This window comes from Thermothielavioides terrestris, chromosome 1 (genome assembly GCF_000226115.1).
Source record: "Thermothielavioides terrestris NRRL 8126 chromosome 1, complete sequence".
Classification (NCBI taxonomy): domain Eukaryota; kingdom Fungi; phylum Ascomycota; class Sordariomycetes; order Sordariales; family Chaetomiaceae; genus Thermothielavioides; species Thermothielavioides terrestris.
The window spans coordinates 9,070,252-9,087,322 of record NC_016457.1 but is presented as its reverse complement, the minus strand read 5'-3'; the positions used below and the strand labels follow the sequence as shown (position 1 = coordinate 9,087,322).

Here is a 17,071-nt window from a genome sequence, read left to right as displayed (position 1 = left end):
ATTGGGGTCCGATGCTGTCACAACGGGGCGACGCAGGGGGCACGCCGAACTGCCTGGTGGGGGTTTGGAGTCTTGCGCCTGGCTCACGGGATCGGAAACAACTGTTTCCCCGGAGCTTGTTCCTGCGGTATTCGGACGGATTCGACCTCCAACCCCGAAATGTCGAGCAGCGTCCCGGGCCAAGCGATCCCCGAGTGTGAAGACACACAGGAACGCAGAAACAGCGTGTCGGTGGCCATGGAACGGACCAGCCGTGATCAGCAAAACCACCTGAAGTTGACGTTTGATGTCTGCCTAATGGTCATTACGCAAGTTAACGGGAATCCCGACACATGCTCGTCGATGAGCGGTCAGTGCTGTTAGTCCCTTGGACGAAGCGGTTGGTTGGTGCGGGGAGCATCGGAAAGGAATCGCGTCGGCTGGAACGAATCCTTCCATGAAAAAATCCACCCAACCGATTGATGCCGGCCCGTCTCGCCAGTCATGAGAACTCTCTGCCTACTGCACGGTACGTCGCATTCAGGAATGCCAAGGACGCTCTCGGGTGAGCCGTTGCTGGGCGGGGCGGTCTCGTGGAGCTCACAGGACTGCAAGAAGACGGTTTCAAAATTACTCACAGCTGTGGCCAGACAGGCGCAAGTCTGGGGCACGCGTAGGGCTGATGGCGAGCCCGTTTTCCCCTTCGATTCATGAACTCGCTGGCTGTGGTGTAGGACACATCCCGAACATCTCATCCATTTCCGTCAGACGCGTCGATTTTCGTCGGACGCGCTGGTTTGGGGCTGTGCGGGAGCTTTTTTCCCGCACCCCTGCACCAGCAGACCCATGCAGATAATGCACCATCTGTCGACCGTTCCTCTGCAGGCCGTGGTTTGTGCTACTGTGTCGTTCCTGTACACTTCCTACGTGGACAGAGGGGAGGGTCAACAACAGCATGTGTTGAACGCCCGAGTTGATCAGTGATGCAAGGCACGAGTTCCTCGAACTCGCCTCAGCGGGGTTGTTGTGTAAGGTAGGTAGGTAGTGTACAGAACAGTTCAGGGACGGATAACTACCAGTCGGGCAACGCCACAGAAGCCCGCGTGTGTGTGTTGGCCGGCGTATGAAATGTGGCGACATAAAAATATCCTCAGCGCTGCGCAGATCTTGTGCCAGAGCCCAAACTGTGTGTGCAGAGTCGTCGTTCGACGAGTTCGTATACTACCTACCTAGGGAGGTAGGGAAGGCAGCAATTTTGGAAACAGGAAGCTGAGCGGCTGGCCCTTGTCCGGGTCGAGAACCAGAGAAACCAGAGAAATCGGTCCAGCAGCAGTTGGTGCATTAGCGGATTCGCTAACTTATGTAAGACACACCACACCATTGGCATAGTTAACATCCGTGTAATAAACTCTTGTTCGATTGCGAGCTGCAAATGCGGGCAGAGTTAAATATACTAGATACGTATAGTCTTCCGGTGAGGGACTGGCGATGGGATGATGCTGTAAACATGACTCGAGGACCGAGTGCGGAAAGCTGCACAGCAGGTGCCGCAGTAGTTTCCTCATCTTCATTACGCGGTTGTTCGTTATTACATACCGGCTGTGTCCTCTTCTCTCCGCTTACCGCGAGTAAGTTTGTGTAACACAACTTTGGGCTAAGGAACCCCCCTTGTCTCAGAATTAAGCGCCGCCGGTAAATTCTGAGACAAGCGCGCAATTGCCCACGCCGCAGCATCTGCATCTCATCTGCATCTTCTTCCGACCTGGGCTGCGCGGATACACTGAGCCACAAACCCGGGCTGGTGGCGTCCATACTACACTACATTACACTATGTGATGTGCTATAGTGGCAGCCACAGACATCCCAACTCAACATCGGACGAATGAGCAGTCGAGAGTTAAGCGCCCGTCTTCTCAATCACGCACCCCACTGTTCCCCGCACAAGATGAAACCAGCGCCTGAAGCCACCCAAGCACAGACGGGCCGGCCCACGACGCTAACATTCCCGTATTTCGCACCATCGGCAACATTCCCATCGCCGCACACATCGACGGAAACGATACATGCATGCGATGCTGAGCCGACATGCTGCTTCCCGACAGGCTGTTTGCGCGTTGCGTGCGACATCACTCTTGTAGTTGGCGTCAAGTCCTGGCGCTTAGCCAACGCGACCACCTCCACTGCTTCGATTGCAGTGAGCCCGGTAGTAACTTCTTCCAGGTATTTCGTGCTCCGTACTCCGTACTCCGCAGTCCAGACAGCCGCGGATTGTGCCGCGTTGGCTGAGCAAACTGATTTCCATGCAGGTCATGGCCGTCTCACACGGGCTGCAGGAGGTCACACAAGGCCCCAACCCGATCGCGCGGATGCGACGGATCCCGGCATGCCGGACCCCGGGGAATATCCGAACCGTCCTCCATCCACGTCCCCCCCATCGCGGTTCACCTCGCACGTCGACCACGAGGCAGTGTGTATGTGTACACGACACTACACTACACTATCTACACTACACAACACTGTGGCTTCATTGCAGACGGTCCGACTCAGCCAACTTTGCTTTGCTTTGCTTTGCCTTGCTTGACAAATCGAGATCGGCAAAAATAACTAGGATCTCACTGGCTTGGGGCGCAGCAATTGGGCTGCCCAATCAGAGCAGCAGCCGGCGTCGACTAAGCCCCCCTGCGCATCGACCGTTCCGCTCAACTCGGCTACCGCCCCTTGTCAACAGTCGACGGCCCAACCGGAGGTGAATGTCGACATGAACTTGGGTACAGGAGTTAATCACCTGCCCCATTTGCCAGACACACACTATACTATGCGTGTACGGAGTAGTGTATACTACCACGCTGGAGGTTATAGAGGTCCCGCCAAGACTAATTTCGGCCAATTGTCGGCAATGTTTTTACAGCGTCAGTACCCCGCCAAGACCGCCAAGGGGTTTGCACTATCGCCACGGGTTAGCCACGGGTTAGTTCGCCGGGGGTACGGGGGGCGGCGCTAGCCCCCCGCTAGTTAGGATTCGGGTTAAGGTTAGGGTGAGGGTCAAGGTTAGGGTGCAGGTTAACTTCGTTTTCTTTTTTTTCGATTTGGTTGAGGTTTTAGTGAAGTTGTTGCTACGAGTCTTCGCGATTGTGCATTGTCGATGTTGCTCTAAGTCGTCGCGGCCCCGCTCACCCCGTGGCGATTGTAAATACTTGTAAGCGGCAACCTCCGAAATTAGTCTTGGCGGGACCTCTATAACCACGACCACTACCACGGCCCACCCCACGAAGGCCAACACGCACGGAATAAGCCGTGCGCTCAATGAAGCCCTTGCAAAGCCTGGGATGTTCCCTTCCAAGGTATGCACAAGGGACTCCCGCGCTTACACTACCTTACTTACACGTCGGAGACGAGCGCTTTCTTCGGTGTCCGCACAGCGAGTTTGGGCGGTTACACAGTCGTCTCTCACTTCGTTGCAACCCACCACGGATGGCCTGACTGACCGAGTACGTGAGATGCACCAAGAGCACGACGGAGAGGAGTTGTTGGCCACGGCAACCGGCCGCTTGTTTGCTTGCCCCTTCCCGTCATTTCCCTTATCAGGAGTTGTTTCGCCGCCTGTTTTTCCATACTATTTGTCATCTTCTTTTTTGTCATCGCTGTCCACGGCGCCCCTGAACCTCGCTTCCAAGGGCGATATGCTGGCTCCTCTCGATCGCATGCCCAGAGAGGCGGCGGTGAGAGGTGCGGTCAGCGTGTGCTAATGTTGTGCAACCCTTCCAGGTTCCTTGCATGAGGATGGCAACTCCAGGCCCAATCCATTGCAACAGAGGATTGTTGGGTAGCAGGATCTGGGACGCTTCTGCCCTACGGATTACATAAGTACTATACTACTACACTACGGATGGCATGCGTACGAACGACGGTGCTGGCCAGCCCTGCAGTCAGCGGCCAAGAGCGGCTTCTGTGCGGCGAATGACAATCCAAGAGCGGGACAAGTGCTGCCGAATCCCGACGGATCCCAGCAGCTAGACTACAGCATGCGTGCCACAATCACCGACCCGACTTGTGACTTGTCGGTCGTCCGTCGGCTTTTGTCTTCAGGTATCGCAGGGCACGCGCTACCTTGAGTAGCAACGAGGGCGCCTTCCGGGTGCCCAAAGCACGGTCCGGTGTAGTTCGCGGAACCCTGGCCGGTGCCTGCCAGCAATGGCGCAAGCTGTGCTCGACGATGGAAGGCATTCAAAGCTTGGGAAAGCCCTGGGTCAGCTGTTTCGATGGGCGGCAGTTGAAAGATCCGCGCCTATTCGAAGGTGGTACGGGTGGCTGAGAGTCGCGGCTATCTTGCGTGTCGCGGCTAGAGGAGACATACGCCTAGCGTTGCACTAGCAAGGGGTCGGGTAAGCTGTGGGTAGTGGGTTGTGGGTTGGAAGGCTCGAAACTCCCTACGCTAGTTGCTCGTCCATCTACCTTACTTTCCATCCGGCCTCCTCTCGTCTGTCGTTGCGAGGTACCTACGGGAACAAGTCCTTGACCCTTCGATTTTCCCTGCGCCCGCATCGGCGCGCTCTCGACGTTGGCAAAGCGGTATCGTCACAGCGCAACGACCCCGGTCCGTTATTCAACCCAACGGAGACTAGTGTGGTAGTGCACGCTACCCCCCCTTTGGCTTTTACCCCTGCACCGGAGGGCTGACAGGGGGTTGCAGGAGCTGCCCTATCCTCGAGGGAGGAATCCATCATTGCACTAAGCCTCTCCTGCAATGCGGCCAAGACTCGCACGCTCGATCTTCCATCCTCTTGCCATTCCACACCCATGCCCTTGCGCTAGCTCGCAGCGAAGCGGCCGAGGCCTGTGGGCCGTCTGAATATAGCAGCGCCGCAGCCGTGCCGCGCTTGTTGTACCCCAGACAGAATGCTGTCGGTGCCCATCGTCAACGGACACGGCAGCACGCGGTTGTTCGGGGCCCGGCACTGTGGCCGCCGCTCTGCTGCTGCGTCTCCTGGCTCCCCACCACGCACACCCATTCCCTGGCTCGGCTGAGGCGCGTTTCCTGTCTCTTCCACTCCCAAGCTGTCACTCTGTCTTCGTATGCCCAGCTTCCTCTCTGACGCTCTCCGCCCTGCGCGTGCTGCTGCAGCCGCGCGTGCGCTGCGTGTCCTGCCGACTTGGTGCTGGTTCCTTTTTCGTGTTTGTTCCCAAGATCGGCTGCTACCTCTCCCTTCGTTTCAGGAGTCCAACAGGGCTGTGTAGTCCCAACTTGGCATCCGACTTCCAACTTGAGGAACAGACTGCCGCCCACCATGGCTAGCCTCAGCTTTATAATGGATGTCACCGACGACCACCAGACCGATGGTCGATCGGCTCCCCATAGCGTCAAGAGGGACAAGCGCGCAACCAGAACAGCCGGCGCCGCCGGGAGGCTCCTTGAGGCCCCGTCCAACCCGCGCTCTAGTTCCCGCCTCGGTCTGGCCACTGCCGAGAAAGCTATCAATCAGGCCGCCCCCCCTCGCCAGACCACACGGCGCAGTGCTTCTTCCCGAGTTTCCAGGTCGACCGCCGACATATCAGGGGCGGAACCAGGCACTGGGACGGAAGATACTATTACCGTCTCGTCCTCGTCCTCGTCCTCGTCCACTGCCCGGCCGCCGGCGAAGCGGCGCCAGAGCACGGCAAGCAACGACTCCATGGATCACACACGATATGACCCAGCCGGCCCCTCCTCCTCGTCATCGTCGATGCGGGCGGGTCTACAGCGGCCCATGCTTACCCATCCCGCGGCAGCTACGTTCGCTGCGAGAATCACGCCCAAGACCGGACGAATTAGCAAGGCCAAGAAAGGCTTGCCCGTCCATGTCTGCGACATCTGCAGGCCGCCCAAGGTAGGGGAAGACGCTCCGCTTGTTCCTTATCTGGAACCCATGCTTTCTGCCTTATTGTCCTTTTCTTTTTCTCCTCTTTTTGCTTTTTTTTTCCTCTTGTCCTGTTATCGTGCTGACCGAAGGCGGCAGACCTTCACCCGGGCCGAGCATCTAAGGTGAGTCTCACCATATATGCCCTCTCTCTGAGCGATGCCACGCTCACTGGACTGACGCTTCATCTTCTCTACACCAGGCGTCATCAGTTAGGCCACGGAACACCGCAGTTCCAATGCCCCGGCTGTGACAAAGCTTTCCACCGACCCGACCTGTTGGCGCGCCATCAGCAGAAGCAGTACGTCCAGTGGATCCTTTTGAGGTTTGTTTGTGTCGTGTGTATGCTGATGAGTTGGTGTAGTGAGCATGACGGCGACGACTTGTCCAAGTCGGGGTCCCCACGCCGTAGCCCTAGGCGTTCTCCAGCAGCGCTCCCTTTCCAAACCGAGCACTCGCCGCGGACGCCGGGGCCCCGGCCGACCGCCTCACCCTTGGCAACAACAGACATGCCACCGACAAACAGCGCCGTAGCGGTGAGCCAGCCCGGCTTCTCACAGCTGCCCAACTCGGCGGCGGAAGCTCCCCCCCAGGCCTTTACCGGCAGCTACACGCTCTCCCCGACGCTTTCTGTTGTTAACCCGGCTCGCCCGGCTTCGCTCTCGGGCCCTTACTCCGGCGATCTCAGGGACTACCAACCCAGGACGGGGCCGCACCCCATCTCTGTGGACACACACGGCCTGCAGCTTCCGAGTGCACAGCCAACCGAGCTGCCAGAGCTGCATGACGCATCCACGTGGCCATCGTCGGCGTCAGACAGCACCTACTCGACTCCGGCGTCTGACGCACCCAGGAGTTCGCGCCCCTGGACACAGGGGCGACGGTCTCCGACCGCTGACTGGACCGCCTCGCAGCGACCCCCGCCATATCCCGGCTCGGGATCGCGGGCTCTCCAGAGCCCCGGGCCCGGAGCTGAGGGAGTGCCCGCCTTTCAGTCCTCGCTATTTATCAAATCTTCGTACACGGACGCGCCGCCGTCAGAGCACAGCTTCCCTGGCTTGCTCAACGTGCCCTCATCCATTGGCTGTTCTTCTCCTGGGACGCCCGGCCAGCACCATCCTCTTCTCAGCGCCTCCTCGAATGGCACCGTCCGCCCGCACCCCCGCCAGCACCCAGACCAGCGCAGTAACTCAGTCTCAACTTCTCGGGGCCGGGCGGACGAGACCCTTGTGGTGTCAGCCCCTCCGCTTCCGGACCGCTTGGACCCGATGGTCCATCTCGATCGTCGGAAAGGAGCCATGATGGAAGCACACCAAGATCTAATGGACCCACAGGCTGCAATCTGTGGACTGGACCTGCTAGGCGGCATCGCCGTCGGGTACGGCGCTGGCAGCGGCATCACTGCGAGCCCGGGGGCTGACCACGGCGGCCACGGCGCCGACGTCGTCGCCGAACTCGACCTGGCCATGGGAGGCGGCTGTGCGATGCCGACGCCAATCTCAATCACCGTCCCGCTGCCAGGACACATCCGTGCCGCCATCCCCCGCTATCTGGAAGTCTATTGGGCATCCATCGACCCAGTCCTACCGCTTGTCCACCGGCAGTCCTTCGAGGCCGCTCCAGACGACGTGCTGAGCTGCGCCATGGCCGCCGTGGCCACGCAGTACTTTAGCAGCAGGGAAGACCGCAACAGGGGTAACGATCTGCACGAATTCGCCTGGCAGGAGCTGAAACGGGTGAGTGAAGGGGCTTCCTCTGCTCCAACACCGCTAGCGTTACCTCCCTCCTCCGACCCTTCTATCCTTTGCCAACTTACTTTGCTCGTGATGCCGTGCTGACAAGCTCCCTCCCCTCCGCGGCGATAGGTGCCCCAATGGAGCCTCCAGACCATGCAGGCCATCCTCCTGTGCGAGTATTTCGCCCGTTTCCGCGGCCACAAGGCCGTCACCCGACCGTCGAAGCAGTTCGAGTCCTTGTTTTCGAGGGTGAGTGCTTCGCTGTCCTTTCCTGTGCCGCCGTCCTCAGCTGCGGCCGAGGGCAGCGGGCTCTGGCTCGTCGATCCCGCCACCCGGTCTTCTGCTTCTTCCCCCCCATCTTCCCATTCCTCTCCCGGTGACTTGGTGACGCCAACCACCAACAACATGTCTCTTTTCGCTCTGCGGCATCTGAGCCCGCTCCAGAGCACGCCGTGGGGCAATTTCCCGTCCTCCGGTCTCCGGTCGTCTGCTTCTTCGCCTTCTGGGAAGCCTTCTCCCTCTTCGGCATCTTCTTCGCGTTTGATTCTCGATATTCCCCGTTCCTTGGGCAGTAATGTTAATCCTAATCTTCCTCCTCTATTCGCGTCTACGCCGACGCCTGCGTCTACTTCTACTTCTAGTTCTACTTCTACTACTACTTCTAGTTCTGCTTTTTCGAACTCTCACTCCCGCGCGCAACCGTCATGGTCCTCTCTCTTTGCTCCCGATCCCCTCAGCCCCGCGTTTGCCCCAGCGCCCGCTCCTTCTCTTGCGGCTCCTCTCTCCCAGGCTCCCCGGCAGGCGTACTCACAACGTGTCTCAACCCCGCAGGTCATGCACCGGAACCCGGACGGCTGGGACCACGTGCTGCTCGCCGCGAATCAACAGCACCTTTCCATCCAGGAGCGATGGCAGAACTGGATCGATGTCGAATCACGCCGCCGCCTCTTTGCCGCCTGTCTGTTTGCCGATGGCCACGCTGCCGTCTACCATCAGCAGCGGCGTGCTCACGAAAGCGAGGTCGAGGCCTTCGCCTCGTTCGAGCCGATCCCCGTATTCAGCTCCGCCCGTATGCTGTGGGAAGCAACCTCGGCAGAAGAATGGGCAGCCATCCTGGCGGCCAATCCCGGCGAGCTCCAACCAAGACACGTCCCGCCCGTCGACCAACTCACGGCCAATGAACTGATGACGTATCCTCCCATCGACCGCATGCTCATTCTCGGTGTGCTCGCCGCCCGACTGCCGCGCCGTCAGCGAACCGCGCCGGCAGCGTCGGTCTCCGCGGACAACTCGCCAGGCCCAGAGATGGACCCTCACGCCCACCACCCTAGCAGTCAGATTCACGCAAACCAGCATGCCTCTGTCCCCCACCAGCATCACCAACTGCAGCTCCAACCCCAACTCGACAATCCTCATAGCTTCAACGCCGAGGAGCGCATCGAGGCGCTGTTCGGCCACTGCCCCATCGCCAACACGTATCTCGCTCTTCACCACACCCCGCTCCGCGACCTCCTCGCCGTAGGCGGCGACTCTTGGGTCTTCTCCCAAAAAGTTCTGCCAGCCACCTGCTTCCAGGAGCACCAAAAGCGCCTCAGGATGTGGGTGAGCATGACAGCCGGCAGCACAACTACCACCACCACCACCAACCCGAACGGCGGTAGCGGCGGCGGCAACAACAGCGACCTCGCCAACCTGAGCGTCGTGCGCGCGGTCACCTACGCGGCGCGCGCCATCGTCAGCTTCCTCGACTGCCAGGCCCAGCTCGAGCAGCACGGCACCGCCACGGTCTTCGGCGAGCCGGCCGCCTCCTGGGCCACCGACATATCCGACTACTGGGCCATGTACGTCTGCGCGCTGATCTGCTGGGCCTTTGGCCACCACGGGCGGCCCGACGCCGCCCAGCAACCGCACCAGCACCAGCACCAGCATCAGCATCAGCAGGTCGGCAGGTTGCGGAGCGACAGCGGCACGGCCACGGCCACGGGCTCCTCGGCAGCCGGAACCCCCGGCAGCGGGGCGAGCAGCCCGGCGGCGACGTCGTCGCCGCCGTCGCGGCCCAGCAGCGCGGTTCCGGGCGCCGGCGTGGCGGCGAGCGAGGAGGAGGCGGTCGCCTGGCTGCGCATGATCGCGGCCGACGGGGCGCGGCCGGAGGACGTGCTGCGCGCGCGGGGGCGGCGCGAGGCCATCGGCGTCGTGAGCCTCGTGCGCCGCCGGCTGGAGAACGATTGCCCCGGCACCCGGTGCCGGCTGTACGTGGATGCCGTCGGCGTGCTGAGGAAGGTGGAGGAGGGCGTCGGGTGGAAGTGGTTCTGATAGGACGGACGGACGGACGTACGCTTCCGCGGCGTCCTGCTTGAGAACTCTTCCCCACCCGCCTGACCTCATCCGCGCACCTCAGGCCACTTACACGCAGAGGCCACCTCACATAATTTTCCTTCCCTTGGCTACTTCTTCCGACCCCCGTTTCCGTGGCCACACTCTTGTTCCACTCGTTTCCAGCGCTTTCAACCAACCAAGGAGTTAATGAAGGGACCTGTGTTAGAGCATATAGGCGGATATTCCTGTTTCCTTAATGTTGCTGTTCTATATTGGGTAGGGGGCCATGCGACATGATACCTTGGGCATCAAGAAAAGGATGGTGGGTTGGTTGAGTTCGTTCATTTGCGTCGCTTTCAAAGCAGAAAGCATCCCTTCATTCGCTTCGTCTGGGAAAGGGGGAAAAGGGAGGGGGATACTCCCTGTTTCGGCTTTTTCGCTTTTTTCCGCTCTTCTCTCTTCCATCTCTCTTATTCGCTTTCTATTTTCTTTTTCTTTTTTTTCTTTTTTCTTCTTCTTTTTTTCTTTTCTTTCTTTCTTTTTTTTTAATTATTTGGATATTTTGTTTACTGCTTTGTGTATTCATTTCTCTCCACCAGCAAGACAACTTGCGGTTTCTAACTTGTAATTCTATGTACTGTCTATTTGTTTCAAGAGTTTTTGCAACCACATCATGTACTTTTATCATGGCAACGAAGGGATGGGAGCAGAAGAAGAGTAGACTTAATGATAGACAAGGACATAATGAGGGGAATCACAGACGAAATGGTTGGATGAGTCAGAAAGAAAGACCACCTCGAGTTTATGTGTGATTCGCTCGCAATCTACATCTACCAGGATCATCGGGAGATATCTTTTTCACCAAACGTGGAACCAGTGAATTCTATTCACCATGGTACTAGGTAGAGATAGACAATCGATTAGAACGCCTGCTGCTTTTATCTCTTCTCCCCTCCCTGTGGTATCTCCAGCGCCATGTGTTAAAACACGCACACCACATGTCTGAGTTGAGTCGCACTGCCGCCTCTATAGGGTTGCCCTGCCCCGCGACAGAAAACGCCATAAAAACTCTACACCGGTGGATTGAGTGTGCAAGGCATGCCTTGCCTGCTTTAATTGCCCCTAGAATAAGCCTTCGATCTCGCCTGTCTCGGCGTCGACGTCGACATTGAGGTACCCCGGGGCAGTAGGCAGGCCCGGGATAGTCTGAATATCGGCGGCCAAAGCGTAGAGGTAGCCGGCGCCGGCAGCCATACGGACGTCCCGAATCGGCACGGTGAACCCCGTCGGCGCACCCTTGAGCTCCGGGTCGTGGCTGAGCGAATACTGCGTCTTGGCGATGCAGATGGGCAGGTTGCCAAAGCCCTGGCGCGTGTATGTATCGACCTTCTTCTGAGCAAGCTCGCTGAACTCGACGGCGGCGGCGCCGTACATGTCGCGGGCGATTTTCTCGATGCGCTCCTGCACGGTACCCTCAAGGCTGTAAAGGAGCTTGAAGTTCTTGGGCTTCTCGGCGGCGGCAATCACAGCGTGCGCGAGGTCGACAGCACCCTTGCCCCCTTCGGCCCAGTGGTTGGCCAGGACTGCGTCCTCAGCGCCCGCCTTGATGGCTTCCTCGCGCACGACGTCAATCTCAGCCTGGGTGTCGGTCGCGAACTTGTTGATGGCGACCACGACTGGAACGCCATACGACCTGGCATTGGCAACGTGCTTCGCCAGGTTGACACAGCCCTTGCGTAAGATCTCGACGTTTTCCTCTCTGTATACGGGGTCGAGAGGCGCGCCTGGAGAGATGGCCGGACCGCCGCCGTGGACCTTGAGCGCGCGGACAGTAGCCACGACAACGACCACATCCGGGACGAGACCCGATGTGCGGCACTTGATGTTGAAGAAGCGCTCACCTCCCATGGTGAAGTCGAAGCCGGCCTCGGTCACGACGAAGCCAGCCTTGGACGCGTGGTCCTCATCCGGCTCCGTGCCGGCCAGCTTCAGCGCCATCTTGTCGGCCAGGATTGAGCTATTACCGATGCTGATGTTGGCGAAGGGGCCCGCGTGGACGAAGACGGGGGTGCCTTCCAAGCTCTGCATCAGGTTGGGCTTGATGGCGTCCTTCATAAGAGCAGTGAGCGCGCCGCCTGCGCCAATGTCGTCGCAGGTAATGGGCTCGCCGCTTCTGGAGCTGGCAACGACCATTCTGCCGAGGCGCTCCCGCAGATCGCCCAGGCTGGTGCTCAGCGCAAGGATGGCCATGCATTCGCTGGCCACGGAGATGTCGAAGCCGGTCTGGCGGCTGTGTCCCTTCTCGGTAGGTGCGTTCCCAATGACGATGCCGCGCAGGTGTCGGTCATTGACGTCCAGGACGCGCCGCCAAGTGATAGTGTCTGGGTCGATGTCAAGGCGAGCAAAGCGGCGAATTTCGTCCTCGGTCAGCGAGTCGGGATCTGTCTTGTCGATGCCCAGCTTCTTCAGCCGGCGCAACATAACCGGGGCAAACGTTCTCTTGCCGTTCTTGACCGGGACGAGGCGCCTGTAGAGGGCGGCGTCCTTCTGGGTGCTTTCGTGAAACATGCGTGTGTCGATGGCAGCGGCGAGCAGATTGTTGGCGGCCGTGATTGCGTGGATGTCGCCAGTCAGATGCAGGTTGAACTCATCCATAGGAATGACCTGGCTGTAGCCGCCGCCAGCGGCGCCGCCCTTGATGCCAAACGTCGGGCCTTGGCTGGGCTGCCGCACGTTGGCGAAGGTGAGACGGCCCACGTGAGCGCCGAGCGCCTGGGCAAGACCCATTGTCGTCGTCGATTTACCCTCGCCGAGAGGAGTAGGAGTGATTCCCGTAACCACGACGTAACGACCATCCCGACGGTGGCCGAGGCGCGTCAAGAGGCTGAGGTCGACCTTCGCCTTGTAAGAGCCGTAGGGCTCCAATTCTGACGCCGAAATGCCAATCTCGTTGGCGATTTGGGTGATGGGCTTGGGGGTCTGCGCCCGCGAGATGGCAATGTCCGAAGGCACGGGGTCCAGGAGCTTGAGATGCAAGGGTACAATATGCCTCCGCTTTTCCGCCTCAAAGGACTGCGTTGCGGCATCGACAACGTTCTGGAGTAGCATAGCGACCGTCATAGGGCCCACACCGCCCGGGACCGGGGTGATGTGAGAGGCGACCTGGGATGCCGACTCGAAGTCGACGTCGCCGACCAAACGCTGGCCCGACTTCTTGGTGGCATCGGGAATGTAATTCGTCCCGACGTCGATGACAACAACTCCCGGCTTGAGTTGCTCGCCCCTGACAAAGCCGGGGTTCCCAATGGCAACGACGAGCACATCGGCGTTCTTGAGGTACTGCTCCAGGTCCTTGGTCTTGGAGTGACAGACAGTGACTGTGGCATCAGCATTCCTCAGGAGATAGCTGACGGGGCTGCCAACGATGTCGCTCCTCCCGAGGACCACGGCATTTTTGCCGGCCAGCTCAACGCCAGTCTCTTGAAGAAGCACCATGACGCCCTTGGGAGTGCAGGGGACGAAGAACGGGCGGCCGCCGCGCTTGGCCAGCTCGCCGATGTTGTGGGCGCCGAAGCCGTCGACATCCTTCTCGCTTGCAACGGCCGAAGTCACGTTGTACTCGGAGACATGCTTCGGGAGCGGCAACTGCACCAGGATGCCGTGCACCGACGGGTCGTTGTTGAGGCCGACGACGCGGGAAATCAGCTCGGCCTCGGTGGCATCCTCGTCGAACTTGATCAGCTCGCAGGCAATGCCGCACTAGACGGAAGATCTGCGAGTTAGCCTTTTGGCTGCCGGGCATTTCAACACCACCGAGCTCTGTGCCTGTGCGGGCCACTTACCTCCTCGGCGGCCTTCAGCTTCATGCGCACATAGGTGGCTGCGGGGCATCCGGCATCAGCGTCCAGCGTCCCGCGTCCCGGGGCCGTGCCATGGCGGGGTAATGGGGCTTACACGAGTCGGATCGATCACCCACTGCGGCGTTGGCAGTCCGTTAGTCACAAATGTCGGCTGTTGACGGGTTCGTTTCTTTCGTCTGACAGCGGAATGCCTACGCACCTTGGATGATCTTGAGGCATGGCTGGAACCGCGGGTTGGCGGCCTTCTTCTCTGCGATCTCGGCCTGCAGCCGCTCGCGCACCTTGCGCGCAATTGCCGTTCCGTCGATCTTGGTCGCGGCCATGGCTGCCAAGCTGGAGAACGCCCTGAGAGCGGATGCGGGGCCGAGGGCGGAAGGATGCAAAAAGGCACCGGGGAGACTCCTCCTGCTGGTGCCCCTGAGATTTGGGCTGGAAACAATTGGAGCCTCGCGGGTGGGGGGACGGCGCGGGGCAGCGGAGCAGCACGCGCCAGCCGAGGAAAGCCGCCAAAAGTCGGGCTTGCTGACCTGTCGCGCGCTGCTGTTGACTTCCCCTGACTCACGTGCTGCTGCTGCCCGCGTGGCTGCAGCATTGGCATTTGCCGTGCGGACAATCGATATACTTCGAGTGGTACTTCTCGATATCGGCTTTTTCCAGTGCAGCTGACTTGCTGGCAGCGAGGGTCGCGCAAGGCTTCTTGTCCTCGGTGTAAGTGGCGGATGCGAAGCCCTCTGGACAAGGCGTGAGAGGGTCATTGCTTCTGTGACTCGACCGGTGCGCCTCAATCCTGCCGCTGAGTCCCGGTGTTCCCACGGCCAACAACCGCCCCGAAAACGAGCCAATTGGTCCTCAAACGTGGGCAGAGAGTTGCACAAGAGGATCACAACTCGACCGTTTGCGTAAATAATACCTTAGGGGCCGGCGACCCTGGTGGAGGGAGTGCTTTGCTTTGCTGAGTCACCTGCTCCGTCGACCAGCAATCGGGGATCCGAGGAAGAGAAAGCAAGCTACGGAGTATACTGACTCTATCACGGCCAGCCCGCGACTTGCGATGAGGCGGAGAGACAGCAATAAAATAGAAGAAGCAGCCATACTCTCCGAGTCTTCTCCGGCGAGTGCATTTGCGCTTTTGGCCAGGGGCGACCCAGTGTCAAGGAAGGAAAACGTCAAGGTGGCCGAGAGAGTGCGTGGGCCGGCCGGGACCAGAAAAATCACCCAGCAGCCTCACACGGACCCAGCCCGGCCCTGAGCCGCCGTGCCGGGAAGGGAAAGGCTACGATGCAAAAGCGTTGCAGCGGGCGCCGGCCGATCTTTGAGGTGTTTGGACACGTGTGCAAAGAGCCAGCATAGTTTGATGCCTTCTTTTTTTCAGAGCATTGCTCTCGAGAGCAAAGAGCTTGGCTTCGATCTCTGCCGTTGGCGAGGCACTCTTTCTGACAGGCGTCATGACAAGCGCGCATGGGCCATTGTCTGGAAAAAGAAGGCGGTCAGGTAACTAAAACGATCGCTGGCTGCAGAGCGCCTCTGATGACTCCACAGCAGGCACAGGGACCATGAGTGGGTCAGGCGTGGTGGGGCAACGCAATCGCCCCGCGGCGGCTTCGGGCGGCCATATCGGCGCCACGCACAATCTGCGGAAAAATTACTGGCATCCAAATCAAACCGTCGCAGAGCAGAGCAACGCTCCCTAATAGAACGAGTGCCCCGCAATAGCTGTCAAAGACGCTCCGGTGCCGATTTCCTGCAACTTCGCTGCAGACGACGACGAGATTCCTCCTGAGCGACACCTAAACAAGTCTCCAAATCTCGACTGTCCCCTGAATCCGCCAGAATGAGGCCCATCCTTTTGGCGGGCCACGAGCGTGCCCTGACCCAGATCAAGTTCGTTGCCCCCCAGATAACCGCGAGCGGATCGATCTTCGGTTCTGACCTGGCCTTCTTGTCACTGCAGATACAACCGCGAAGGCGATCTCATCTTCTCTGTCTCTAAGGACCAGCAAATTTGCGTGTGGTTCGCACACAACGGCGAGCGGCTCGGCACATATCGCGGCCACCAGGGTGCCATCTGGACCATCGACGTCGACCCCACCACCACCATCCTCGCCTCAGGATCGGCCGACAACACAATCAGGCTCTGGGACGTCAAGACGGGCAAGTGCCTCAAGACCTGGGACTTCCCGACGGCCGTCAAGCGGGTCGAGTTCAACGAGGATGGAACCAAGCTGCTGGGCGTGACGGAGAAGCGCATGGGGCATCTAGGCACCATCGTTGTGTTGGATGTCAAGGTCGATGTCGAGGCTGAGCAGGCCGACGAGAAGGCCATGACGATCGTGTGCGAGGAAAGCAAGGCGACAGTTGCCGGGTGGAGCTACCTCAGCAAGTATATCATTGCTGGTCACGAGGACGGCTCCGTCTCACAGTACGACGGCAAGACGGGCGACCTGATTTACAACATCCCTATCCACGAGCTGAACCAGCCAATTACCGACCTGCAATGGGCACCGGACCGGACATATTTCATCACGTCGTCAAAAGACAAGACCGCCAAAGTACGCTGTCTCCTGATCAACCCGCATCAATTACCTACATTGGAGCACCGCTAACAAGCCCCTGCAGCTCATCACCGCAAAAGACCTCGAAGTCCTCAAGACCTACACCGCCGACACGCCCCTCAACAGCGCGACCATCACGCCGAAGAAGGACTTCGTCATCCTGGGCGGTGGCCAGGCCGCCATGGACGTCACCACGACCGCGGCTCGGCAGGGCAAGTTCGAGGCCCGCTTCTACCACAAGATCTTCGAGGACGAGATCGGCCGCGTGCGCGGCCACTTCGGCCCGCTCAACACGGTCGCCGCCGACCCGACCGGCAAGGGGTACGCGAGCGGCGGCGAGGACGGCTACGTGCGCGTGCACCACTTCGACAAGGGCTACTTCGACTTCATGTACGAGGTGGAGCGGGAGCGGCAGAACAGGCTGGCGGCGGCGGCCAGCGCTTGATTTATGTAGTCGGTAGGACGTGGAGATGAGGAGGATTGGCGGTGACGGTTCGGGCATTTACAATGGCGTTTTCAGGGACACATAAACTTGGGGTTGGCGGATCAAGGGGCGAGGAGGGAAAAACGGGTACTTGCTCCCATTTTCCTTGGAAGAAAAATGAGGTTCTTTGCTCAGGTACTCTAGTTCGCTCGTGTAGCTCGGTCTGCTTGCTCCCCATATCCGCTGGGACGTGGATACCCTACATCGGCTTGTCTTCAGTTGTACCACATCTTCCGTGCTCGTGCGGTTC

General features: G+C 59.5%; 3 protein-coding genes across 3 annotated transcripts; 2 read left to right on the top strand and 1 right to left on the bottom strand.

Annotated features, from left to right (window-relative positions):
• Positions 1 to 5,264: 5,264 nt before the first annotated feature.
• THITE_47417 (uncharacterized protein) lies at positions 5,265 to 9,922 on the top strand (the record flags this gene model as incomplete). Its single annotated transcript, XM_003650822.1, has 7 exons — positions 5,265 to 5,843; positions 5,973 to 5,998; positions 6,076 to 6,174; positions 6,238 to 7,609; positions 7,739 to 8,232; positions 8,275 to 8,880; positions 9,205 to 9,922. 7 exons carry the CDS (start codon positions 5,265 to 5,267, stop codon positions 9,920 to 9,922), a joined length of 3,894 nt encoding a protein of 1,297 aa, XP_003650870.1.
• An 878-nt stretch (positions 9,923 to 10,800) lies between these two features.
• Positions 10,801 to 14,641, bottom strand: THITE_2110770 (uncharacterized protein). Its single transcript, XM_003650821.1, has 4 exons — positions 13,985 to 14,641; positions 13,880 to 13,900; positions 13,768 to 13,805; positions 10,801 to 13,684 (listed from the first exon to the last, which is right to left on the bottom strand). The coding sequence occupies exons 1-4, from the start codon at positions 14,106 to 14,108 to the stop codon at positions 11,048 to 11,050; spliced, it is 2,820 nt and encodes a 939-aa protein (XP_003650869.1). The 5' UTR covers positions 14,109 to 14,641; the 3' UTR covers positions 10,801 to 11,047.
• Positions 14,642 to 15,365: 724 nt separating this feature from the next.
• Positions 15,366 to 17,052, top strand: THITE_2110768 (uncharacterized protein). The gene is made up of 3 exons (XM_003650820.1): positions 15,366 to 15,666; positions 15,737 to 16,334; positions 16,402 to 17,052. Exons 1-3 carry the CDS (start codon positions 15,617 to 15,619, stop codon positions 16,780 to 16,782), a joined length of 1,029 nt encoding a protein of 342 aa, XP_003650868.1. The 5' UTR covers positions 15,366 to 15,616; the 3' UTR covers positions 16,783 to 17,052.
• Positions 17,053 to 17,071: the final 19 nt, after the last annotated feature.

Excerpts from the sequence above, each read along its gene's own strand:
- THITE_2110770 (XM_003650821.1), bottom strand. The coding sequence starts at position 14,108 with ATGGCCGCGACCAAGATCGACGGAACGGCAATTGCGCGCAAGGTGCGC. Across the intron at positions 13,901-13,984 it reads ATGCCTCAAGATCATCCAAG|TGGGTGATCGATCCGACTCG; the intron begins GTGCGTAGGCAT and ends CCAACGCCGCAG. Across the intron at positions 13,685-13,767 it reads AGCTGAAGGCCGCCGAGGAG|TGCGGCATTGCCTGCGAGCT; the intron begins GTAAGTGGCCCG and ends TCTTCCGTCTAG.
- THITE_2110768 (XM_003650820.1), top strand. The coding sequence starts at position 15,617 with ATGAGGCCCATCCTTTTGGCGGGCCACGAGCGTGCCCTGACCCAGATC. Across the intron at positions 15,667-15,736 it reads CGTGCCCTGACCCAGATCAA|ATACAACCGCGAAGGCGATC; the intron begins GTTCGTTGCCCC and ends TTGTCACTGCAG. Across the intron at positions 16,335-16,401 it reads CAAAAGACAAGACCGCCAAA|CTCATCACCGCAAAAGACCT; the intron begins GTACGCTGTCTC and ends AAGCCCCTGCAG.